This window comes from Centroberyx gerrardi, chromosome 7, assembly GCF_048128805.1.
Source record: "Centroberyx gerrardi isolate f3 chromosome 7, fCenGer3.hap1.cur.20231027, whole genome shotgun sequence".
Taxonomy (NCBI): domain Eukaryota; kingdom Metazoa; phylum Chordata; class Actinopteri; order Beryciformes; family Berycidae; genus Centroberyx; species Centroberyx gerrardi.
The window spans coordinates 18,212,566-18,239,980 of NC_136003.1; the positions used below are offsets into that span (position 1 = coordinate 18,212,566).

At 47.0% G+C, this 27,415-nt stretch overlaps 1 protein-coding gene across 1 annotated transcript; it reads left to right on the forward strand.

The window, feature by feature from the left end:
• Positions 1-26,283, forward strand: dnaaf5 (dynein axonemal assembly factor 5). The gene is made up of 13 exons (XM_071908424.2): positions 1-529; positions 1,111-1,295; positions 1,495-1,619; positions 2,090-2,208; positions 5,116-5,348; positions 5,969-6,196; positions 11,682-11,825; positions 13,610-13,778; positions 16,081-16,228; positions 19,696-19,846; positions 21,535-21,691; positions 22,167-22,358; positions 26,070-26,283. Exons 1-13 carry the CDS (start codon positions 1-3, stop codon positions 26,222-26,224), a joined length of 2,535 nt encoding a protein of 844 aa, XP_071764525.2. The 3' UTR covers positions 26,225-26,283.
• Positions 26,284-27,415: the final 1,132 nt, after the last annotated feature.

Consider the following 27,415-nt stretch of genomic DNA (forward strand, 5'->3'; position numbering starts at 1 on the left):
ATGGCGACTGGAGATGAGCGTGCCGCTGCTGAAGTTTTGAGAGGACTCGCTCGACATTTAAATTGTCTCAACGAAGACAACAAGAACACAAGAAAACGGGCTCTCGAAGCTATCAAAAAGGAGACTATCGATAAAGGGCTTTCCAGCGGCGTGTTACAGGAGGTTTTCTCTTGCCTCCTCAAGTCTCTGCTGAAATGCTTGTCAGATCCGATGGAAAGATGCAGGGAAACTGCAATCGTGATGATAGGAGAGTTTATTCGTTGTGTCCCTAAACCAGAGGAGTCGCTGCCTTATCTCATGCCCTGCCTGTCTCAGAGGCTTGGGGGGAAAGAGATCCTGGAGCCCGCGGAGGAGCTTCGCCTGTCAGTTATGGAGATGCTAACTCTCACCGTGGAGGTGTGTGGGAAGCAGCTAGCGCCATATTTGGACGACATGATCAACATACTGCAGAGAACTATCGTCGACCCTTTCCCAGACGTCAAAAGAGAAAGTTGCAAATGCACTGTAAGATTTGCGAAGTGTGTGCCAGGTTGGTGAAAAGTTTTTTTGTTGATAATATGCGTTGCCATGGTTCCGAGACACGCGGCTGTATTTGCGACAGAAAAGCCCACTTTACCGTACGCGTGGCCAGCTAACCACTACTGACCATTCAGTTTGCCATATCTTAACTGATCCTGTAGGCGGAAAAGGGTTGGTGTGTTATGCGAAAGTACTTGAATTGCACCAGTCACTTGTACTTGTACTACTACTGTTAATATTGCAATACTTCAAGTCTGATTGCTATGCCTTACTTGACCTAACATTACAAGTCTGATTACTATGCCTTACTTGACCTAACATTACAAGTCTGATTACTATGCCTTACTTGACCTAACATTACAAGTCTGATTACTATGCCTTACTTGACCTAACATTACAAGTCTGATTACTATGCCTTACTTGACCTACCATTACTTGTCTTGATGTTTTGTTTTGTACCTTCTCGTTTATTATGCACCTTGACCCCATGAAAACTGTTTCGCTTCACTGTGTCTCGGTTACCCAAAATGGGATGACAATAAAGCTGAATTGTATTGAATTAAGTGGATTGTACCTCTGCCTCTTCCACAGAGCACTTTCACATGCAGGCTGACAGTCTGGTCAAGCCCCTAATGCAGACCATTGCTCATCAGCACTCCCGGGTGCGAGTGTCTGTCATCGAAGCCACCGGGGCTGTCATTCAGCATGGCACCGGGAAAAATGTGGATGATGTACTCTCTCACCTGGCACAGAGACTGTTTGACAACTCACCGCAGGTACAGTTTAGGCAAATAGGCCACCGTTAGAGCTCCCATTGTGTCAGCCATCACATATACTGCTTGTCAAGTTAAGAGATGTAAGCTTCCAGTGCTCACACTTATTGATTTTGCAGATAAGTGTGAGCCAAGAAAACAATTGACCTCCTCAGTAAAAGACGCATACGCTGATCTGCACTCTATCTCCTCCTCGGCCCAGGTGAGAAAAGCTGTGACAATTGTGGTTGGTGATTGGCTGCTCCACATGAGAGACAGATACTCCTACTTCCACAAACTCCTCCCCCTCCTGCTGAGCAGCATCCATGATGAGATCCCAGAAATAAGGTAACAGTGCTCACAGTTTCACTGATTCACACCTTGGAAATGGGGACATACAGCCTTACAATGCTCAATAATGCAATGCACAACAATAATATGGTGTGTACTTATTATTTTTATACATGATGTATCAGACCTAAAATAAGATGCTTAACATAAGATAAGACACAGGTATATTATAAGTGTAACTGACTGTAGTCCATATAATGTCAGTATGTTGTCTGGCCAGGTACATATATTAATATTCTATAACTGATATCTCAAAAAGGAGTTTCTTGTTGAAAGTGAAAGAGAACAGCTGTCAGAACATACTGTGATCACTATTTTTTTTGAGCAGCATTTAGATGATGCTCTTATCACTCGGGATAAGAGCATCATCTAAACCCCTAAGGCGTATACGTAAAATGTATTGCGTAATAATGATGACAATGTCGATAATTAGGAAGATGATTTGTGTTTCTGTCCCCTTCCTGCAGACTCCTGGCAGCTGACCTTTGGAGGCAGACAGGCGCTCAGTGGGAGAAGGAGAACGAGGACGACATCAAGGACAAGATGGACTTCCTCCTCACCCCACCTCCCCTCTACCCAGCTGGAGGTGAGGCACACCTAGCAACACTGGTCTCTACTACTTTGATTTAGATAGACAGACAGATAGGTAGGTAGATGGATTGATAGATAGAAATTTGAATAGATTAAAAGCAGAGGAACCATGACCATCAGTAATCATAGCCCCATTAAAAACATTGCCATAGACCTACATTTGAATATTACCAAAAGGTATGACTTACTTAGGTTTTTGTCATTCTGTGTCCCATAACTACCACCCATTCTCCCAAGTTAATTGATCCAGTTATCAAACTTTCAAGTAGGTCAGATGTAGGGAGAGGCATAATTAATATATGAGTGGCTGACATCAAAGCTATAAACTGAACTCCGTATGGGTGGATAGGCAGGGGATCAGATAGCTGTGCCAGTCAACTCGACCTCCTTCTTCTGGACTGGCTCCTTTCTGTTAGTATTAGTCTTAAAATGTCTCAATCACATAATCTAAATTAATTTCCGTCATGTTTCTTCAGTTGCATAATTTGTCTTATATTTCATTCTAATTGGCATTAAAAGTCTAAAATGTAACTTGATGAAACTTGCAGAACCACCTTGTAGTTGAGAGTTGCTTTGTGGTAGGTTACGAATCACACCGTGTGTGTTTATTATTTCATGTGGGAACAAAAATGAAAAAGACCAATACATCTGTCATAGTAAGTATCTGGTTTAATTCAGTTTGGGAAGCAAAGTGGCTCAAGGGAAAGTAAAGTACCATTATCTAACCTTCTCTACTTGCCTGAAGGAAAGTGTTGTGCTTCAGCATGTTCAGACTTGACATGTCATATATGGCCTGCCTTTGATACAGCACAGTATAAATGTCTACTTATCATTCCACATGCGTGCCGTTAAACAGCCTAATTACTATCCCACTAAAAGATTTAAAGGCTGAGAGAGAAGGAACTCTGGCCTCAGAGTCATGTGACTTCCTGACGTGAACAACAGCAACATACACACTGGAAAAGTCGTCAGGGCTGTGTGTGGCTGTTGAGGGACAACACCTCCGGCCTCCGACACACACACACACACACACACACACACACACAACAACTCTATGAGAGCCCAGAGAGTACAGGTTGGGGTGGTAGCTGTTGAGAGACAGAGTAGTGCCTATTGCCTCCCCAAGCTCTTATTAGCACCTATTAATACCATTTGTCAACACGGCAGTGAGGAAGAAACTGTGCCCTGGCCTGGCCTGGCCTGGCCTGGCCTGGGTGAAGGAAGGACAGGGTCTGTCTGTCTGTCTGATACTTTCCACAGCCAGCAACAGGTGGGCAACATCCCAGTCCTTCTCCTCACTGGGTGCAAAAAGTAGCCTTTGTTACAGTGTTATACTGTACTTAAGACCTGGTGTTTTCCCGACTAAGTAAAATGAGCAGGAAAATCCCTTGGCTCTAGCTCAGGCTATATATTACGTGAAGCATTTTTCCCACAGCTGATTATCCTATAGACTTTCTTACATCCTGTAAGATGATCTCATGCTCTCTCTGAGTAAAAGCGGTAATTTAGGTTCAATCTAAAGTTGGATTGGTTGTTGAATTCCAATATCACAATAGAGCTAAATGTCCAGGTGCATTGGCTATACCAGTCCCTCCCATTGCAGTAAAAGCTTTCATACCTATACATATAATGTGATGCAAATACGGTGTGAAAATATTTGTTTGAATTCAGTGCTACAAGATCACAAGATGCAGCTTGGTCCATCAAGTCGGTTTTGATTTTTATAGCCGTGCAAGCTTGTAGCACAGAAAATGATGCTGGGTGTGACAGTCCAGTTTTTATTCTGCTGTAACAGTGTCGGTGTGTGTGTTTGAGTCGAGCGGGGCCAGGCGCTGGATTGAAGAGCAGGCCCTGGGGCTGGGAATGAGTTTGAACCTGAACATGGCCACCATGGCCTGCCCACAGGGACAGGCTAAGTGTGTGTGTGTGCAGGGGTACAGCTCCTTGGCTCTACATCTTCAATATCTGGGTTAAAGCTCCTATACAAGTCCCAGAGCTGCACTAGTGACAATACTGATGAATACCCGGGGACAGGAAAGAAGGAAGAGGGTCTCCCCTTCTTTGTCTTTCTCTCTCTTTCTCTTCAAGCTGTCATAAATCTGCCGGGCCTCCCAGTGTGAAGAGGTCACTGTCAGACACTGAGAGACGACCAGAAACAGGCTTGTTTTGTCTTGTCCCGGTGTGTTTCTCTCTGATTTATCGCTCTCTTCCCCTCGTCTTCTCTTCCTCTCTCATTAGTCTGCTTATAGGAGAAAGAGAATGAGGGAGGGGGAGAGAAAGAGACAGAGACCCGAGCAGGGTGTGAACTGTAGAAGGCTATTTGAGAATGTGTTCCACTTGCTCTGACAAGTCCCCCGTGGAGCTATAGGTGATTTAGACTAGAGTTTGAGTCCAGTCCGCAGACACTTATTATGGAGGAGAATCTGTGACATTTATTTTTCTCTTAAAAGCTATTTCATATCGCCCAGATGCTTACTACAATACAGACTACAAAATTCCACAAGAAAGTGCTTCATATGAAAGTGCTTCATAATCCACCCTAAAACACTTTAACACTGTTAAAAAAAAGCTATTGTTGATGTACCTGGCTTTTCTGGACTCAATTTGTTGTTTGGTGGTGTGTTTTTCTTATTCCCCTGGCCAAACATAGATCATCATCATTCTGGGAAATGTAGGAAATCACTAACTGAAGTAAAAGTAGATGAGGAAGATTGAGATTGAGACTGAAAAAAATAAAATGCAACACTTCATCATAAAATAACTCCTGGATTGCACTGAACATCACAAATTGCTATCTAACGGCGTAAGAGTATCCAAGGGTGGAGTTTTCCTTTTAACATTGTAACCTCTCCTTTACCCTCCTCTTGCACTCCTCTCTCCCCTTCCCCGTTTTGTCCTCCAGTGGAGCGCCCCGGGCTGGGCTGCAGGGAGCTGGTGGTGAGGAACCTGGGCAGGCTGGTGCCGGCCGTCACCCACGACGTGACCGACTGGCTGGTGCCCACGCGGGTCAAGACCTCCCAGCTGCTGTCTGTGCTGCTGCTCCATGCCGAGGACCACTGCACCCAGCACCTCCAGCCTCTCCTGGCCACCCTCTACCGCGCCTGCTCCGACTCCGAGAGGGACGTGGTCGACAACGTGAGTTTGAGGGGAGGGTGGAGTTTCGGTTCACTTTCAATTCAAACTTCATTGTCACATAAGGTTAAATTTGGTTTACAGATAGGGTATACAGTAACATCAGTGCAAAATGTTCTTGTACACACATGAAACACTCATCAATTTATGTGCAAATTAAGAAATCTAATTGCAGCGGGGATAAATGAGTCCCTGGTTCTGTGTGTGTATTTGTATGCATGCACTTTGTGTTTGCGTTATGTGTGCATCACTTGGAACGATTATCATTCCAACAGATAACCATTGACAGAGAGTTGGTCTTCAGTTTAGCAGGATATCCTACATACTTCCCTCTTTGGATAGTCAGGAGTGACTGACTATTTTTTGATGATTTGGATGATTTCAGGACACATCTGCTGGTGTTTGAGTAGACACTGCCAGTGACATATGAGTCTACCACTGTCCTTGTTTTAGATTGGGCCGGACCGGGCTCAAGGACTTGGGATGCCCTTGTTTATAGAGGAGGATTCTATGAACTTTGATCTGTTGCAGCTTATAAATGACTTCTGTCACTCTCATCCTCTTTCACGCTCCCTCATGCCGCTGTCTCTCTCCCTCTCTCTCCTCTCTATTCCCACATCTAGTGCCTGGCGGCTGCTAAGCTGCTGGGGACCTTTGTCCCTCCTGTTGTCTTCCTCAAGCTGCTGCTGAACCATGTGGAAACCTCCTCCTCCTCTTTCTCCCACCCCTGGGCGCCCCTCATGGTGCTGGCTGCGGTACTGGCAGGCTGCTCCGGACCCCTCCTTAAACCCCACCTCCAGCAGGTCGCCAACACACTGGCCCAGCCTGACGTCTGCCAGGAATATCAACAGGTCAGCAGAGAGAGGTTTGGGTTTGGTTGTGGTTGACTTTTTTTTTTTTTACTTTGTTTATCCAGGGAAAGTTAAGGGGGCATACATGCTCTTTTCCAGAAATGCCCTGCTTCATATTCACACATTCACACCTGGGAGCTGCCCAGTACAACCATAGCTGTCGACCACTGAGAAGCACCACTGGAGCAGTTGGGGGTCAGGTGCCTTGCTCAGCGGCACCTCAGTAGTAGTTGTTGAGGGAGGGGAGAGGGTTACTCATTGACTTTGTCTACCCACATTTCCCAGCCAGCCTGAGGATTCAAACCAGCCGCCTGACCAGTCAAAAGCCCACTTCTCTAACCTCTAGGCTGCCACCTCGCTCTGTAAGTCCCACTGTAGACACATTGTCACCCCTGGTATTGGCTTTGTTTTTGTTTTGTTTTGACATTTTTTACATACAAATCGATCGACCAAGCTTTTTTCTGTATCACGAAGGTGTAAAAGGGTGTGTACATCGAAACCTTTTAGTAAAATCTGTATCTGTATTTGGAGCTACAGTGGGATCTGAGTGTTGTGGTGATTTATTTTTTCCCCCATCAGCCTGACATATAAATGATGCAGCTGATACAACCAAAAAAAAAATTTGGGATTGACGATTTCACATCATATAAAACTTGTTGCATATATAAAAGACCCTTCAATGTCAAGACATGGAAGTCAGACTTGTTTTGATGTGACTTTTGTGTGAATGGGTCATACAGGGTTGCCAGGTTCTCTCTCGCCTCACGGGTTGCCATGTCTTCAATTTTCCCCATCTGTGTACACCAGCTGTTTGGTTTCCAGTCTTGTTAGGTGATCTTGGCAATGTCACAGAAGGTCATTTTCTACTCTCTCTGTGTACTTAAGCGCTCTTATTTTTGGCAGTGACGGCGCAGCAGTGATATATTTCATGCTTAATTTGTCCCTTATGTAAATAGGTTTCCTGATAAGGTGCAACATCTCTTAAAAGGGCTTTAGTTGAAGATTCTCTTTTCAATAGGACCACTGTACACGGTGAGTTCAGTGGGTTTGCTGTTGAGTAATACTGCAAAATGCCGACTCTGCTAAAACGACAGTCCGGCCACATGTTGTTTTTCAAATCTAACATTTCAAAGTCTATCTTCAAAAACGTCTCTGCTCACACACAACTGTGGAACGTCCTCCTACGACCTTGCACTTTTCAGATGTTTTTTTTTTTTGTTTTTTTTTCCCCCTAGCAGAAGAAACGGTTGAAATACCTTTGGAGTTTCTCTGCGAATAACATGGTCTGTCAGTGGAAAAATCCCATCGTGTCCGGAGCAGACTCTTTCCCGCTTCCTTTGCTCTTGCCCCAAATTTGTTTCCCTTTCGATATCAAAATAACAGTTGGCTGGCAGAGGGCTATTTTCTGAGCCTGCCGCACCACTGACTAACCCGTACCCATGACCCCGCCCCACTCCCAGTGAGGCCTACAAGAATTTCCTCCCTGGGATAATAATAACAGAAACCCACTAATTTCACCTGACCCCTGCATGGCTACACTGACCCCTCTGAACAGACAAGGCAGCCCACAGGCTTTGTTTTTTTTATAGCCCTCTGTAGGTTTTCCGCAGCAGGCTGGGTCAGCCACCTTCATTCTCCCTCGCTGCCACCACCTCCTCACACCACCCTGCCGTTAAAAGAATCCCTGAAATTTCAAAGCCGGGCTGCTCGAGGCCGGTGATAGATGGGATGGGAAGCGGACCCCCTCCTGTCCCCCTCTGCCCTCTCCAGCGGGGGTCAACCAGAGAGAGAGAGAGAGGGAGTGAACAGGACAGGACGGGTCACACGTTCTCACACAGATGGAGGCAGACCTCGGCTTCCTCTCTGTCTGTTTCTCTATCTCCCTCTCTCTCTCTGTCTGTCTCTCTCTCTCTCTCTCCCTCTCTCTCGCTCTCTGGGCACAGAGTAGTACGCTGCCAATCGAGAGCTCACCCAGACGAGACACCTGCGGCATTCTTCGAAAACAGGCAGGGTTCGCAGCAGGGAGCAGGGCCAGGTCACTGTGCAGCTGTAAATAACACCGCGCTTAGAGACGGGAGCACCTGCATCCAGCTCTCCCTCTCTCTCTCTCTCTCTCTCTCTCACACACACACACACAGACACAGAGGTATATGCAGTCACATACCTCAAATGCTGACCCAGAGTATCTCACACTCACTCACCACACAGTTGCCCAGTCCAGAGCGCAGGTTAGCCGCAGATCACGCACGTGGGACTGACTGGCTCGTGTTTGATACTGGTTTAATTACCTGCAGACACGCAACTCAGAGAAAACCATACAGACAGCTGTGGCAGAGAGACTATGGTGCTGCAACTGAAAATATATACATTCTAAATTGCAGACTCAGTGCCCTGTGTTTTCTTATAAACCAACTTCAGTGCTTTTAAAACATGTGTGCGTTGAGAGAGTTGTACGCCACTTGGACAGAGAGAAAGAGAAAGTGAAGTTTGACTTGGACAAAACGAGGCCCGTTAAGAAATGAAATATAAATAATCTTCAAAGTGAATGGAGGCGGGGGAAACCACAAGGCTCCGTGGGGAGTTGCGGAACAGGCTGAAGATTTGGAAGCTGATATATGGTGCTTCTGCGCCACTTAACCTCTCCGACTCTTTCAAGTCACTGTTTTTTTTTTTTCTTTCGAGGGAGGAAAAGACGGCATACGAAAATAAATGACAGAAGCGCAGCGAAAAAAAGAGAAAAATGCTCGTAAATTGAAGATGATGTCAGGCGCATGGGGGGAAAATGAAAGGCGAGCCGGTGGTTAGTGAAGCCGCTGTGTTATATGGAGAAGTACCTTGTTTGCTGTGTATGGGGTGTTTGCTTATGGATCACCTATGGCCTGTCTTTTAAAAGGAGTATTCCGCAGAGAATTAACGAATCCCCTTCTTCTCTGACACACACGTACACACACATAGTGCCGTTGTGTTGTGGGTTACCATGGTGACGGAGGCATCACAGTATCTGCAGGGCTAAAGTAAATAGGCGAGGATACTAGTGAGAGAGAGAGAGAGGCCCTGACAGTGAATTAGCAGGCGTATTTACAGCCAGGCTTGTTAACGGTGAACGTGTCTGGCTGGGACTGTCCCACTGTAGCCCAGAGGGACGGAGCAACGGGAGAGAGGAGAGGAAGGAGGCTCTCTCTCCTTTCATCTCGTCTGTACACATACTGAGAGACTCCTGCGCTCGAGACAACAGCCAATATTCTGCTGATTACACACGCACACACGCGCGCACACATATATGCATATCAACGTGCGCCTGCCTGCCTGCCTGCCCGCCTTTTGTCATCGCCGACAGCTGCGGACTCCTCGCCGCACTCTTGAAGGACGGATGAAGAGAGGAGAAGAAAGGCGGGATGGAGAGGAGGGATAGGCTGCCTCACGCTGCGTACGGCAGCTTCACCTGTCTGCGAGGGGTCGGCCTCCCGTACGCCGCCAGTATTTGTGTTTTTCCCCGTTGCCGTAGCAACATCAGTAGCTGTCAAGGGGGGAGGAAAAGGAAGGCCCTCCCCATCGGATAGGAATCCCTAGCCTGGTATGCCACTTTAAAGTAGTGTGTGTGTGTGTGTGTGTGTGTGTGTGTGTGTGTGTGTTGGGGTATCCAGTGGTGGACAGACACACACACACTGTGTAACGAGGCCCCTGAAGCGTGCCCAGGCCAATGAAACCAGGTGTATCTCTCCTGGCTCCAGGTGTCCACCTAGTCATTACACTACGCCACTTTTTCCGCTCTCCCTCTCCCTCCTAATGGTTGTTTTCTGTGCATGTACAATGCACGGGTGTACGTATCTGCGTGTGTGTGTGTGTGTGTGTGTGCTAATGTGTGTCCCCACCACTGTTTGTCATCTATATCTCTGCGACTGCTTCCGAACGCCCCCCACCCCCTGTGTTTCTGTGCCAGTAAAGAGCTGGGGATGCAGGCAGGGAGGGATTTCCCCCATCAATAAATGAGAATGAATACATTCACACGTGCAGGGAAAGTGCGCTATGCAGTGAGTAAGCCGCTGTAAGGCGAGTTGTGAGTCATACAGCTTAAGAAATGAAGGCAAGCCGCGGCTGTTGAGAGCTGCATGGGAGCTGAGTGTCTCTCTTAATAGTTTATGGCCTAAGACTGCCTCAGGAAAATATACTCACACTGTAAACAAACGCTCTGGACTCAAGACGTGTATAACAAACTCTTGCCAGTGCATATGTGTATGTATATGTGTGTGCTCGTATAAATACCCCCCCCCCTCTTTCTCTCTCTCTCTCTCTCGTAAGATAAACACATTTGCTCATGTTTCTCACAGGCTGGAAGTCCCTAACCTCCCCCTCCCCACACAAGTCCAGATTCTTTTAATGCTCCGGTCATCGTTATATGGCTTCTCACTCTTTTCCCCCCCACAGACGACTAGTGCCATGCTGAGCTGTACAATAGCTGTTCAAGTTTGGGAAGAGGTAGTGCTCCCCCTAGTGACGGCTCTGATCATTGTCGGGCCAATCTCACACCTACAACTGCAGGGAGTGTAGGAGAGTGAGTGGGTGTGTGTGTGTGTGTGTGTGTGTGTGAGAGAGAGAGAGAGAGAGAGAGAGAAAGCATATGTTGAGGTATGAGGGTGCATTAAGTACACACTCACCTACTCACACACACACACACACAAACACAATCTTACTTACGCATACACACACACACACTCACGTCCCCCTCACCACCCCACTCCTCGTCACCAGACCAAAGCAAACACCTGGAGGGTGCTATCCCCCTCAACCCTCCACACACAAACACACACAGTCTCTCCCTCTCTCTCTCTTTCACTCACACACACACACACACACACACACGTCTCTCCCCCTCAACCTGCTCCCCCCCCCCCATCCAGCCCTAATGACAGGCCAGGGGAAAACAGGAAAGGAGGCCGTGATCCCAGTGATGGCATGGAAATTAGCCCGAGCTGCGAGTCTTTGTCTAAACATGAGCTCACCGCGACACCAGCTGAAAAGTGACAGCGATCTCACACACACACACACACACACACACACACACACACACACACACACATACACGCACACACTCATGCGGGCAGATGGAAAGAAAGCTCTCACTCTCACTGTCAGTTATCTTGTCAGTCACAGTTATTTGTTGTGTAGAAGAAGAGACAGGGGAGGTGTGGTTATTTGGTGTGTTGCGATGAGGAGGGAAGTTAAGAAAGTGGCATTGCCGCTTGGAGTTACCACTTAAAGTAAAGAGTAGATTAGGAGGGCGGTGTACTCTGAGAAAGAAGAGAGGAATTGGGAGCAGCAGGGCAGGAAGAGGAGATAAGAGGTGGAACGGCTTCACGGAAAGACAGGCATCAGCTCAGGGTTTTGGTGAAGCGAGGGACAATTCAGTTCTACGAGAAACGAGAAAAGGCGATCTCATAATGCCTCTCCCTCCTTCTCTGTCTCTCCCTTTGTCCCTTTGTCCCAGGTTATGTACTTGGAGCAGCTGTTGGCCTGTGTGGAGGTGCTGCTGTGCCAGTGTGAGGCGGACTGCGGCTCAGTCAGTCTGCAGCTGCTGCAGGTGCTGGTCACTGTCCAGAGCCTGTCCGCCGAGCCACTGCTCAGCGATAAGGTGAGAAAACACACACACACACACACACTCACAACCTATCACACTGTGACATGCTGTACCGCTGATCTATCCATAAAAACCTATAGATCTTCTGACAGTCCAACTCAGCAGCGTGAGTATCCGATCCCAGAATCCTCTCTGCAGCCCCCGCCGTCACTTCTTTTCCCGTGGGCGAGAGGTTTACAACCCACAATCCACCTCACCTGTGTAATTCTATCATTCTACTCTGACATGCCGCTTTTTAACCTCCCCCCCCCCCCCCCCCCCTTCTTTTTTCCATCCCTCTCCTTTTTTTTTTTATTAGAAAGGTAAGCAGGTTTTGTGAAGCGAGGGAGCTATTTGAGGAATGCGAGTGTTTGTCCGGGTTCAAAGTGGGCACGGCCAACGGTATAATTACCCACTTAGCCAGGGGAGCTGAAATTGCACCTTTGGAGTGGAACTTTAAATCCAGCCCTGGGTGAAAGGAGGCGGGCGGGGAGAGAAAGAGAGACAGAGAGAGAGAGAGAGAGAGAGAGAGAGAGAGAGGTGAGGTGTGTTGCTTGCAGCAGGTGTGTGAGCGTCTGTGCCCCTGTGTGTCTGTATCGTCAGCCCAGCCCCGTTTTCGCTGCTCCATCACGCGCCTTCAGGTCAGTAAACAGTAAATCGATACGCGAGCGTCCAGTTGGCGCTGGGCGAAGGGTATTCATCTTGCGGTCAGCCTCCAAATACAGAGGGACAGAGAAGAAGAGTGATAATTAAAGCCAACAGTATCTGAGGCCAGTGCCGCCGTCTAACTTCTCAGCTCCGTAGGAGGTTAATGACAGGGAGAGGAGCGGGAAGGGATTGGCACCGATGCCTACCAGACACCACAGCATCGGCCACAAGTGTGTGTGTTTATGTCTGTGTGTGTGTGTGTGTGTGTGTGTGTGTCCGTGTCCAGACACAGACCAGTGTCAGGGAAGAGACGGGGACAGTCAGAGGGAGGAATGAATAAGGAGAGAGAGGGAGAGAGGGAGAGAGGGAGAGAGGGAGGGTGAGAATGGCCTTGGGCATTCCCGGACATAGAGGAAAAGCAGCACTCGTTTTCCCAGAAAAGCAGCATGTCTTTCCCATCAGCGGACAGCTCAGGGTTGTCTAGCTCTCCTCTGAAGGGGGTCATCTGTGACTCAGACAGTGTCTATGTCCCCGTCCATCCCAGAGGGACTATGAAGGGGACTATGAAGTCCCCTAAAGGTCATTTCCTCTGCCCGAAGGAGTCAGCTAATTATTTACTCTCCTATCTCTCATCCCTGCCCTTTCCTCTCAGCTCAGCTTTATTAGTGTGCGTGTGCGTGTGTGTGCGTGTGTGTGCGTGTGTGTGTGTGTGCGCGCGTGCTTCTGTCTGTTCCTGTGCCTGCGTGACATCCTCTGTGTCCGTCGGTGTTTGTGTTCCTAAGTGGTTTTATGTGTAAGACCGTTGTTGTTCTTCCCATGGTTTCACGTGATGGTTTGTGCCTCCCATCAGAGCTTGACCTGAAGAATTCCTCAAGTTAAAAGAATACAGCTGTAATTGTTTAGCTTTAACACGCTACATCCTGTGCTGTGATCACTTTCTCTCATCGTCCCGTCCTAGTCTGTCCCCCCCTCCCACCACCTTTAACCTCCCCCGCTGTCTCTCTCTCTCTGACTGTTTTTCTTTCTCTTTTTTGACTGAATTCTGTATGATTTCAAGTAAAACAACAAAAAAAACAACAAATGTGTGTTGTCCTTCTGTCTTCCCCGCCCCTCCTTCCTCTTATCTGTCTGCCGCTCCCTCTCTCCCCCAGGCCCTGGAGAGTGTACGGTGGTTGTGTAAGGTGCAGGTCCTGGACTCGGTGATGGAGCTGTATAGACAACACATGGGCCAGCTGCTGGACTGGCTGGCTGCCTCTGTCAACACCTGGTCCAGCTACTCCCCGCAGAGACTCCAACTGCATGTCATAGCCGTACAGTCAGGTGAGGAGGCCGAATTTACACAAGACATTGCCAGAAGTATAGGGGAGCGGGGTAAGATGAGCCAGTTTTTACTCAAAATGTTATTTTGGCAAGGCAAAATGATACAGAACTAAAACAAATGCTTCCACCCATAATTCAGGATGTTGACTTTCAAATTAACTGGTAGGAATGCAGCTAAACGAAAGACACACACACACACACACACACACACACACACACACACACACACACACACAGTGGGGCTGTCATTAGCACCAGTTGGCTTAGTGACTTTTGTAAATCCCCGTCTCTCCCTCTGTTTGTCAGTCAGTCTGTCTCAGACTGGTCCACAGGGGTTAGTGTGTGTGTGTGGCGGCGGGTTAAAAGGCTGTGAACTTGTCTTTAGTGCTGAGACTTCACTTTACCTCCTTCTATCCTCTATAATCCTCCGTCATCAGCACCTCCCCTCGCCACACTTTCATCTTTCTCTCTCTCTCTCCCTCCCTCTCTCCCCCTTTCTCTAATTGAATGGGCAGTTGAAGTGTACCCCTGTAACCCCACACACACACACACCCCCCACACACACACACACACACACTCCCACGGCTAACTGACCAGTCCAGTCTAAGTCCACCCAGTGATCCCAGTGCAGGTCACTACATCAAACAACACCACAGCCGCCTGCTCTTGACCTTCCCCTGGATCAAGGCCACTTTGAAGCTCTGTGTGTGTGTGTGTGTGTGCATGCGCGTGTGTGCGTTTGTGCATGTTGAATGCTGCACTAAGCCACCCCAGGGTTAACTCTATGATCTTTGGTCCATTAACAGGACCCAAGAATGGCTGTTTTGTTTGATGTGCACATGATTCAGTGAAATCGCCGTCCTGTTGAACAATTGACGGTAGTTAATATGACAACCGAGAATTGGTCATTTTGCTTGCTCATCAACTATTCACACAGACAGGGCTAAATATTGCCTTCTCATATCCTCCTCACAGTGCGCTCGTCTTTTCCTTCAGCTGGTGTGAGAGTGTCTGGTCCATTGTGTCTGCTCTCTCTCTCTCTCTCTCTCTCTCCCTCTCTCTCTCTGTCTGTCTGTCTATCAGTGTAGTGAAATCCCCCTTCGCTGTCCTGTCATATTTGTGGTCAGTGTGAGGCGACCTGCTGACGGCTGCTCTAACACCTCTGTTTAATATGGCACACCCTTTGATTCACACATTCCTATTGGATGAAATAGTTCTCTCTCTCTCTCTCTATCTCTCTCTCTCTGTCTCTATCTCTCTCTCTCTCTGTCTCTCTTTCTCTCTCTCTCTCCCCATATCATTTTGTGGCAGTGGTGGCCTAAAGGTTAGAGAAGCGAGCTTGTGACCGGAAGGTCGTCGGTTCAATCCCCTGGACCGGCAGGATAAATCTGGGTGGGGAAAGTGAAAAGCAGCGCTTGCCCCTCTCTCATTACCACCACTGAGGTGCCCTTGAGCAAGGCCCTTAACCCCAACTGCTCCAGTGGAGCTGCTCAGTGGCCAGCAGATCAGACTGTGGTTGTACTGACCAGCTTCCAGGTGTGAATGTGATCAGGGCGTTCCTGAAAAAGAGAGCATTGCTCTCAGTGAAACTCCCCTGAATAAATAAAGGTAAAAAAAAAAATAAAAAAAATATCTCTTTATTACACTGACCACTACCCTCGGGTCATCTCAGGATTTCCTCTGTCTCCTCTCATGTCTGTAACATTGAGCCCACACAGGGCATGGACATTTATCAGTCATTACACACACGCTCACACACACACACACACACACACACACACATCACTATATATGGCTCTGTAAACATGCGGTCAGACGGTCGGCAGGGGTGTGTGTGTAACTGGGAATACTTCCACTGTGAATTTCCCATTTTTCCTGTAATCTACACTCCTACAGAAACACTCTCTCACACAAAGACCTTTTTATTTCTCGTTTCCTCATAGCTGTGTGTCACTGTCTTGCCATCCCATAGATGTCTCAATAACACAAGCCCTCTGGTCAATACTGATGGCACAAAAATGGTTGTGTTTGTATGTGTGTTGGGGGGCTTTTTCTTGTTTGTCATTTGACATTTGGTTCTCACAAGAAATGAAAGTGAGGGGATTTTTGGTCCTCACTAAGAAAAGTGAGTGTCATCGTGCAAAGGATAGGTATTTAGTGGGTAGGCTGAAGATTAGTGGTTACAGAATGAATGTAAGTCAATGGTCTGTGAGTTCCCCGATGGAGATCAATAAAGTATCACATCATCACACCGCAAGAGTAGTACTACAAGTGTGTGTGTGTGTTTGTGTGTGTGTCCTAGGTCCAGTGATGGGGGAGTTTGTGGGCCAGCTGATGCCCTTGCTCCGGAGCTGCCTCCACCCAGACAGAGACCCAGAGATGAGGATGAGCATCTTCACCATGCTAGCCAAACTGCTGCTGGACTCAGCCAACACACTGGACTCCCAGGGGTGAGAGGGACGCACACACACACGCAGGCAAGCACATACACACACACACACACCCCAAATGACTTCTAAGCAAGGAAACTGATAAAAGGTAAAGGAGAGGAGAGAAGTTCCCCGGGTTTCCAGTGAACAAAGACACACACACACTCACACAGTAGGCTGTATCCCAGCTCGATTTTCCACCGTTTCGTCATTGCAGGACGTTACACTGAGCTTAAACCTCACCCAGTTGTTTGGGTTTGTCTAGACTTTGTTAGCCAAGCCATCACTATTAGCACAGCTCATATTTTTAGTCTTTTCCTCTCATTAACCTGCAAATTAGCACCCCACCCACAAGGGACTTTTATTAGAAAAACACACACACCCACACAAATACACAATAGTGTCTTTCCACTGGGTCATCATTAGTTTGATACAGCCATCCCTAGGGCCTGTGATTGATTCAGAGTTGATGATAGGGTCAATCTGTCTCAATATCCAGCCTCCATAATGGGCCAAACGGACGATATGCAACATCACATTCTTTTTCAATGAGAGGAGGGTGGTGAGCAGAATTTTGAAGCTTGATATCATGAAATCGCCCCGCTGTTGCTCGACACATGAACACGCAGGCTAGTGACGAGTTTCGCCAGAGTTAAAATCAGATTCAATATTTGAGAGGTCACATGCACATGGTCCAGCCAATTGGACCATGGAGTGTTGCGAAATAGCATCACATCAGCATGGAAGAAAATCCTCATATTATTTAGCTAAATAAAATGACCATGGCATTTTACCATCATTCTTCGATCAGGCGTAATGAATGGATAAATAAAATGATGAATACAAAAAATGCAATTTTATACGCAAATGCAAGCCAGCAGGGGCACCTGTGTTGGCAGCTGGATTCTTAACTGTTTCTGTGGCAACCACCACTCACTGAATGCGGACTTCCATGTCCGCTCGTGGAGCTGCGGAGAAATCTGGTTCCCCTACACACTGGGATCGAAGCGAATCGCAAATATTGGCCGCTTATTCGCGTACCGTGTGTTCGTCTCATAATACAGTTAATGGTAATTTACAAACCAAAAACCCCATTCCAATCTCTACTTATGTCTCACCACCTAGATTGTAAGGAGTCCCACTGGAGTTGAATCAGCCTCTTGGGGGGTATCAGATAGACCAAGTCAAACAAGTCAGTAGTTAATCATTCCAGCATACCAGCATGCCTGTAGTGGAGGGAAGAGGCGCATGCTATCTGGATCTGTCCTCAGTGATTTAGTAACGCCTTGAATGATCACTGGCCCAGTTATCTCTGAGCCCCAACACTCAGCATAATAAAAGATGGAGGGATGAAGGGGGTAAGACTTGTGTTTGGGACAGCGGGGGTGTCTGAGCTGAGCTGACGCCCAGAGAAGGGCTCCCGTTTGTGGGTTCCTCCTCCGTGATGCCCCCCTTCCCCCCTCCAGGGTCCCATTCAAGCCGTCAGCTGTGCATCCCTCACCCCAGGCTCAGAGCTCTAATCTGGGGGAATGCGTTAAGCCCGAGGCCCTGCGCTCCCTGGGTCCTGCCGGTCACAGCAGTTGCCCCTGTCAATCAAAAAGACAAAACTCGTCACAGGGGTTGCCACGGCGACGGCTGTGCAGCGTGTGTCACCGCAGCCAAAAGGATCTGTAAGGGTTGGTAAGGTCATGCGAGGGTCCATTGGTTAATAGGAGGGATAGAATAGGTAATCTTTGCATGGTGAGGAGTTGAGAGCTCCTTTGGAATGAAACTGGCATCAGTATAAAGAATACAAGGCAAAATAATGTCCCTGTCAGTGAAATATGCCACATAAGCACAAGTGTTCTTAAGCCAAAACATGCTGCCACCTTAGCCAAAAACATGGAAATCGGAACTTTGCTTTCAGCTTTCATCAGATTATTTCATCCTCAAAAGTGCATATTAGACAAAAGAAGTCTCTGTCTCTCGCCAACTGTCATTGCGGCCACCTGCGCTGCGAACTGCTCCTTTCATTCTTAAGCTATATCTCTGGTAATCATAGGACTATCAGGAGACAGAAATCATATTACACCTTCAAAAGGTTTCAAACGAACGCTGAACTTACGTGGGGTGGTGCGGTCTACCTTAATATTTCCATTCATACTTATCTCCTCCATTCATGATTTATGTTTCCCCTCCTGTGCAATCTTTGCTCAGCAGATTGTAGCCCACACACACGCGCTCTATGTCATCAAGGGGACAATGATAGTTATAGAGAAAACCTCTGCTCTTTGTTCTACAACCAAAATGACATAATGACAGCTCAGCTGTAGAACAAGGAGAAAGGGAAAGGAGTTTGTGTTCATGGAAGTGCCTTTCATCCACACACACACACACACACACACATAATGTCTTTGTTTCATGTGGATTCATGTGCTGTGATTAAAAAGGTGAATGTGAAATCTAAGTAGAAGGTGATATGTGAGAAATGAGAATTCACCCGTCACTCCCTGGATATGACAGACAAAAATCATTTCCCACTCACAAGGGAGATGAGATAAGGTGTGTGTGTCTGTGTGTGTCTATGTCGGTTGGGACTGCTCTGTAATTTGTTACAGAGCAGTGTTTGTCTGTTTGTACAGAGCGAGGTTGAGAGACCCATCAGGTTCACATCCAGCATTCCCAGGCCTTGTGGGTGTGCACGGTGAAGTCCTGCAATTCTTTGCCTTGGACATCGTCACTGTAATGTGGAAATATGTCTTTCCATCTCTTGCCATTATTTATGACGAGCTTTCAACACCTTTCAACAGAGAGGGACTGAAGTAACTCACCAGCAACTCCACCAGCTACATTAGTGGCACATAGACTCCCCCTACTGGCAAAGAAACGCTACAGGACACTCAATCCAGGCATCGCCCTACGCAGGACTGCTGCTTCAAATACAGATCTAAGCTGTTTTATCAGCAGCCGAAGAGCCAGAAGCTAATGACAGCTACCAGGGCTTGTGGAGTGGGTTGGGAGTACATGGCGGTGCAGACTCTGGTAGTGTGTGAGTGGATGTGAGTGGGCCTAAGCCAGCGTGGAAAAGATAGTGAGAGAGGGAAAAGGAGGACGCCCAGATGTTCTACTCCTCTCCTCCTGCTTCTCCTCCGCTGCCCCCCCCCACCCCACCCCCCCCCTCTGTCTCAGAGCGAGTGTGGGAAAATGACTGCTCTCAGCTCTCTTGTGATGGCTATAGCCACTGTGTAGCAGTTGCTAGTGAAGGGAAGTCAGCTTACAGTCACTTTGCATTCCCAATAGCCATCATCATTCACTGTGTATCATGAGGCTGATTTAACGCCTTGTCAAAACAGTCTTCAGTGCTAAGTCATTTTTATTGAAATACTGTATGATTTTAAAACCAAAGATTAATTGCATGTAGCAGAACAAATGTCCTTCTCTCCTCCTGCTGTCGTTCTTATTCTCTCTCCTTCCTCTCCATACGTCGCTCCCTCCCTCCATCCATCCAGGCGTTTCCATGACGAGTCGGAGATGTTCCTGTGTGAGGTGCTGCTTCCTAACCTGGTGTGGCATGCAGGCCGCACTGCCGCTGCCATCCGCACCTCAGCCCTGAGCTGTCTGCTGGCCCTGCTGCACGGAGGGGCCGTCACACCTGGACAGGTACGTCTACACACACACACACACACACACACACACAAATCCTGCAGAGATGACATCTACATGTTTGCACAATGGCCCATATCATATGGATGGATACTTAAATACTGATGATTCTTAAGGTACACACAGTGTGTACATCTATTTCCATGTGCACCAAGGGACACACAAGCATTGGAAGCAAACAGTGGATATGGACTCATTCAGATAGTGTGTATTCCTGATCTCCAGTCTGCAGAAACACTTCCCATTGAGTCCGTTGTAAAGGAAAAGATGTGGCGGTGCATTCTTTCAATCCATCAGGAGATGACATTTAGCTCAAACTCTCTGTTTTGTCCATTTCACATCAAAATAGATGGTCCCACTTGGCCATTTAGGAAAATATATCGTCCGCCATCTTGCTCTCCTTGGCCGTAAGTGTTGGCCACAGCAGGGTAGCAGGTGTACGTGGGGGCGAGCGGGTTCACATACCTTTGTCCCCGAGGAACAATGCTTCCACTGTTCTGGACCGTTGTTATATGTAGGAGCTATCGCTAGGACACGCCCTCGCACCTGCCTCTGGGAGCGTGTGCCCAGTTATGCGTGCTCCTACACACACACACACACACACACACGCATGCCCTCTAGTCTGGCTGTGTTTGCCCTTGCGTGTGTAGAGTGACCAGTCAAAGCCGGCTCACACACCTCTTCTATTCCCACATCTTTAACTGCAAGGAAAAGCAAACAGCTGGGGGACAATGTGCGTGGGCGTGGGTGTGCGGGTGTGCGGGTGTTGGTGTGTGATCATGCTTTTACTATCTTATGGGACCCAAACGTCCTCACTAGAATAGAAAACCTGGAAAAGTGGGGACTGAGCAGGACCATTTTCCAGACCACAGTAAGGCGAGGGTTATTCTCAGAGGTAGGAATTGGGGTTTAGTTTAAAGTTAGGTAAGAGTTAGTGTGGACTTAAGGCTAGGGGTTAGGGGATGAAGTCAGCAACATGTCCTCACGAGTATAACAACACAAGGATATGTGTGCGTGTGAGCGCAAGTAAGTGTGTGTGTGTGAACATTTCCACAGGCAAATCAAACAGGCTTACAGTCAGAAGGACATTGTTCCTTCGCTCCTTCCTGTGAAAACAATTAGCTGCTCCAGTTACACTTGGCACCCTCAGATTGTCACTGATGTAATGCTGGATCCCATCTCTGCCAAATTTCCCTCCTCTTTCGCTCTCCTTCCCTCCCTCGTAGCTCGCTCTTTTTTTCTGTTTTGCCTGCGCAGTTACGATAGCAAACACAGGGTGACAGCAGTTTAAGCCATCACCCCTAGACCCGTGGCTTGACATGCACAGCTTCACCTTGTATGTCCATTTCCCCTGTCTCTCATCTGTTGGTGTGATGAACATCTATCTTCACCGGACTTCCACAGTTAGGCTCCGTGCCTGTGTGTCTGTCCAAACTGACCCAAGCCCAGTCCTAATATGAATCTGCCATACGTCAGGTGATATTTCACTTTAGTAAAAGATTACACATTTCAACACACACTCTTGCAGTTCGGGAAGTGTCAACCTCCTGCAGCTGCCATGGGGATTTGTCACTGTCACCATCAGTATCCGGGCTTTTTTCTCCAGTCCTCAATGCTGATAATAGTGATGTGTAAATGTCAGTGTTCCAGTCTGTAGCAGTGGTGTGTTTCTGTTCTGTCTGTAGTTGCTGTGTGTGGAGGAGAGGCTGAGTCCCCAGGTGTTGTCTGCTCTAGAAGAAGACTCTCAGATGGCCAGACTGCTGGCCTGCCGCTCCCTGTCCACAATACTCAGACTCATAGGACCCAGTCTGCACCCTGATGCACTCAACAAGATCTACCCCGGTACAGGATGGACACACACACACACACACACACACACACACACACACACACACGAGATTCTGTCACACTGCACATTGGAATACATACTGTATATACATAGCACTTTGCAATTAATTGTGCATGAACATATCACATGTGTCACGATTTTAGCCTCCACAATTAATAATCATAGAATATTGGCATATCCGCAAAAGTGACACTTTTAATTTAATTTAGAACATTCGCTGTCGTTGAAAATAGTAAGATGTTGATTTAAGATGCCAAAAGTGCAGTGAAATAGTTTTGTTCCTCTGACTAAGAATGGTGATTAATAATCATGATCGCAACATCCAGCAAAAAGTCAGGATTATCATTTTAGCCGTAATCGTGCAGCTGTAATGTATACAGCACAGACTGTATAGTTCTCTCCACTGCTCGAGAATCATCGGCATCTAATTCTGTGCGTCTCTGTCTGTGTGTGTGTCTCCTCCCTCAGAGCTGCTGAAGCGCCTGGACGACAGCAGTGAGGAGGTGCGTGGCGTGGCTCTGCGGGCCCTCGGCCTGTGGCTGTCCAGCCTGACCGGAGACTACAGCCCCCTGCTCTGTGCTCCTCACCTGGAGCTCCTCTTCCAGCAGCTCCTGCTGCACCTGGACGACCCCAACAGCTCAGTGCAGGAGCAAGTCCTCGGTGAGACTGGGCCGGGGGGGGGTTTTGACTAGCAGTCACTGAGGTTAGGAGGGAGCTTTGGTAGCTTGGATGTTGAGGGCTTGTTGTGCAGATTTAATAAGGGAAAGTCCACATATCCTAATAATGCTTCGTTGGAGAGGGGTGCAAAAATTGATAATTAGTCTGAATCCTAGAAAAAAAAAAGATTACCCCCAAAAGATTTACTCCCTGTGGAATGTAGCATAGCGGGGTGAGGTATTTACAGTGTACAGGGAGGGGAGTTGAACCATCAGCCCTTCCCTCAAGCCTTGCTTAAGCTTCACTGTTAATCAGAACCATAACTCTTGAAACACAGCAAGCTTTTTTTCTCGGTGGTCTTTAATGCATTTACGAATGTTCTTATAAAAACGTGATGCTGACAGCCCTTGATACCACTACTGATAAGACTGGGGAGGATTGCGAATATAACCTTATAATATGAAGAATATAGTTAGATATATAATACATATATATATGACTAGAAATGATGATGTGAGGTGGTCATAATGACTTTGATTGTCTGATAAAGGTCTTTAGCTGATCCAGGTAGAAGATGATGATGGTGAATATGAGGTGATGATGAAGCTAGAGTCTAGCTGTGATGTTCTGCAGACCGGCCTGCTGTGTCCCAGGCACTCATAGAGGGATGAGAGGAATTAGGGTACCCCCTGTCAAACACTAACTGGCCCGCTGCCAACAGATCCCCCTCTCCTTTATTTCAAAGGCTCTCCATTATCCTCCTTTTCCACGCAATTCATCACTAACAGCAGCCCGAGCAAAGCCCCCCTGCCAGAGCAAGTCCATCACGGGCTGGAGGTGGGCTTCAGGGGAGTGAAACACAGGATCCAGATACGGGACTGTGTGTGTGTGTGTGTGTGTGTGTGTGAGTGAGTGACGCTCTGACACCCCGCTGAGAGAGAGACACACATGCACACCCACAGGCTTATATCTGTACCCTCCATCCACCACAACCCCCTCCTCCCCCTGCCAGCACACCTGGGGTAGGCAGGGCTATCTGCAGGGGCGAGTGTGTGCCTCATACCCTGCTCCCCCACCCCCCCGGATCTCAGAACATCTCTGAACGGTCCCCCCCTAATCACAACCACATGGAGACCCCCATCTCTCCACACACCCATCCCACTTAATCCCTCTGTCTTTTATCTGTCCCTCTCCCCTCTTTCTATCTCCCTCTCTCCTTCCTCTCTTGCCCAGTGTTTTCCTAAAAGCTTGACGGTCCATAGCTTCACGGGTGTGTTTTATTTATGTATCCGTGGAAAGTCTGAGTGGCTTTTCCTGAAGTGTGTAAGCAGCGCTTAGCTCCTCTGGACTTTCACTCTCTCCCACTCTCATGGATGTTAGCTGTCATTACTTTTGACAGGCTGCAGGTGAGCGCTGATGCCTTAGCCAGAGATGAGAGGCCTCACAACGGATCTCTCATCTTCATATGGTTATATGGAGAGGGGGGAAGTAGAGGAGAAGGCATTCTCACACTCACCAGATGCAGCAATAGCTTCCATACCATGAATTCTAGCTCTGCAAGACGGCTTTTGAAAGCCTTCCAAGGACAATAAGCATTTTTGCCATTGGTTGTTAAGTGTCTGTAACCTTGACTGCAGAAGTTGGAATAATACAGATGTAAATCAACTTTATGAACCGACCTTCGTTTAAATATTTCTCGTAGTAGAGTGCCGGTGTGTGTGTGTGTGTGTGTTTTGACTAGTCTCTTGAAAAACTGCCCACGTTTTCACCCAAAATACATGTTTTTTTTGAGAATTTCTTAGCTGTCATAGCCTATGCTGGATCTTTCTCAGCATGCAAAAAGGCTTCCTCTCTCACTGACACTATGGCAATTAGTGACGCACCGAAACTGATATTTGGCTATTACCAGGCTAACATAGTGTGATAGACAGTACAGTGACTCCAAACTGATGGTCTAAGTCTGTATTGTTCAGGAAGAGTGATGGATTAGATTGGTACTGAGTATTGGCCAAAACCTTGAATCAATATCAAGAGTGAAAAGGTTGTATCAGTGCAGTCCTGATGACAATAGTGTGTTTATGAGTCTAGAGATTGTTTCATCATACTGTATCAGGCCTGTACAGTATAAAGATGGGAATGTGAGTAGGTTGAGAAGAGCTAGCACCCAGCTAGGAGTCTCCCGGTGAAATGAGATGACCTCACATTGTGCTGAGTGATCGTCTGAATCTGACAGCACCCATAACCGCCTGCACCGCAAATCTGGACACATTCCACACTCTCATGCATGGCTCCGTCTCCGTTTGAAGCTTCCTTCTTCTTCTTTTTTTTCTCCCCCCCCCCCCACTCTTTCTTCCTTTCTATCTCTTTCTCTTTGTTCCTTTTATTCTTGATCCCATTCTTATGGTTCTTGGATTTCAAACGCATATCTGTGAAGTGGCTTGATGTCTGCAGCATGTCCTGACAGCATGATGGACAGCACCGCCACCCCTCCCTCTCGTCCCACCTCCTCTCTCTCCTCCCCCTCCTGTAATCCCGCAGTCCTGGCAGCATGTCTGCTACCTGCTCAGTCTCTCTCTCTCTCTCACACACACACACACACACACACTACTGGCACTGGTATAACTCACTTCTCACAAGTCATCATTGTTCTCCTTCATGTCAAAGTCCCACTCCTCCCCACCTCCTCCCCAACAGAGTACAGTATACACAAAAGGTAAAAATCCCCTCCATCTCCTTGAGGAACAAAGGCGGGTTCCGTGAGGTATCAGATGATGAGTTTACATGAGCTAACTCATCCGGAGTGACGGCGTGTCACCACTGGAGCGTCACTTTTGCAATGTGGTTTCCTAAGCATTTACTGTTGACAGCAATTCAGGTAATTCTATATACCTCTGAAGCTCAGCAGTAGGTCCCCCGGTCCCGGTGTGGGAACCGTAGGAGGAAGCTATTTGAGAGGGGATTACCGCCCCCCGGTGGAAGGAGGGGACGTGCACATGTTTGGGTTGCAGAGTTTATGTACTGTAGTTCATTATTGCCATCTGCTGGCCCGCTGGCTGCTTTTGGAAGTTGTTGTAGAAAATGTCACATCAGGGTAGAGTGGCTGTTTGAGAGATTGAAGGTATCTATGTGCCTATACAATATATAACTGTAATCCCAGGGTGAGTAACTAAGTACTTGAACTCAAGTTCTGTGGTGAACAGAGTTTTGACATTAATGGCGTGTAAAGTGGCAGTGCATGTGAATAGTATTATTAGATATTACTGAGTATTTTAATTTTAAGGAACTTAATGTTTTCACTACATTTCATTGAGTTTGATGGAAAAGGTATGATCAGTTAGTAAAACTAACATGAGCATTTTATAAATCTGACTTTAAGAGAAAGCAGAGAAGAACTAGAGAGTAGAACTAGAACTAGACCACCGACCCCTTTAGTTTAATTTACAGAGGTTAACAGCACTAGTACTCAGTTGATTTTGATGCGTTTGCACATTTAGAGTACCTTTAATATCAAATATTTCAATAGTTTGACTTTTGAATGGACGACTTTTGTATTTGCCAGAGTAGACCTAGTATTCTATCAGATTATTTCTACTTTTACTTCAGTAAAAGATGTCTCTCTCTAATTCTGACTGACCCCTGTCTGTTCTGCTGTTTGGTTTTGTGTGTCTGTATATGTGTGTGTGTGTGTGTGTGTGTGTGTGTGTGTGTGTCCAGGGGTCCTGAAGACGGGCAGCTCGGTCCACCCGGCACTTCTGAAGAAGGAAGTGGAGGCAGTGAGGGAGAAACAGCGCAGCCCTGTCTACTGTGACCAGTTGCTGCAGCACATCAACTCACTACCCAAGGAGTCTGCTGAAGACTGTACAGAGTGACAAACTATCATCCTAACACATCTAACACTCTGAAACAAACACAGACTGGAGTTTGTGCCTTGATTCAAAGAACTGACCTTCTCACTCTTTTACTGAAAAACTGGTATTGATGATCAATCTAAAACAAAGTGCAGATTAATATGATGGGGCATTTTTTTCACTCAAATGGCCTATAACATTAAAGGAATAGTTCACCCCAAATGAAAATTCAGTCATTGTCTACCTGGTGGTCCTACAAACTTCAATGGAGTTTCGACCTACATGAGGGTGAGTAGATAATGACTTGATATTTCATTTTGGGGTGAACTATTGCTTTAATTTGTGAATTCACCCGGACACTGTCCTCAGAGTTGGTAAGTCATTTGTCCTCATTACCATTCCTTTTAGATCTATGTTGTGTTCTTTCATTTGATTTCTATGCAAAGTGCCTCCTTATGACCATTTGGACATTTGTTCAAGAATATTTCTCATGCATCTGTTGTTAAAGGAGCCTTTTATTCCTTTTGCACTGATTTGTATGCATGCTTTGGTTTTTAATGAAAGCAAACTGATTTTTGATTCATTCTGTGGTTTCGCTTGTGTGTTTTATGAGTAATACTCACACATTCCAAAGATCTGGAAATGCATATCTACATGATTGGGGGAGACTGCAGCAATCCTGCACTCAAACTGCCAACATCCCAGGTACCAGAGGGGGCAGTGTGAGCCTGAGCGGACCCTCCCTGCTCTCCTCAGCAACAGCTGAGATAACCAGAATGAGACTGTGGGTCAGGTGATTTTGCTTTCAAAATAAAAGATTTTTTTTTTCACTTCTGGATAGCCTACTAGCGAGATCAACTTTGGATTTCATGATTAGAGTGCCTGGTACATTTAATGCTAAAATGATTGTTTGATGGTTTAAACACAAAAACAGTCTTATACAGTGCTCTTTGTGTATTTATGGCAGCCCTATATAGCCTATATGACATAGGCTCACATGGCTATGGATACATGCTCTAAAAAGGCCATTGTGGGGGAAAAAAATATTTTGTTATACTACAGATTCTTCTTAAAATACGGTCCTTGTTATCACTCCTCTATTTTGTATTACTCAAAAAAAATTACATCACACGTCAATAAGCTTTTTATTTTGAAAGCTGTGAGCGGAAGTCCTGTATGTATTTATTCTGGATAAAGTGACACTGATGGCAG

Excerpts from the sequence above, each read along its gene's own strand:
- dnaaf5 (XM_071908424.2), top strand. The coding sequence starts at position 1 with ATGGCGACTGGAGATGAGCGTGCCGCTGCTGAAGTTTTGAGAGGACTC. Across the intron at positions 1,296-1,494 it reads TGTTTGACAACTCACCGCAG|GTGAGAAAAGCTGTGACAAT; the intron begins GTACAGTTTAGG and ends TCCTCGGCCCAG. Across the intron at positions 19,847-21,534 it reads GGGCCGTCACACCTGGACAG|TTGCTGTGTGTGGAGGAGAG; the intron begins GTACGTCTACAC and ends TTCTGTCTGTAG.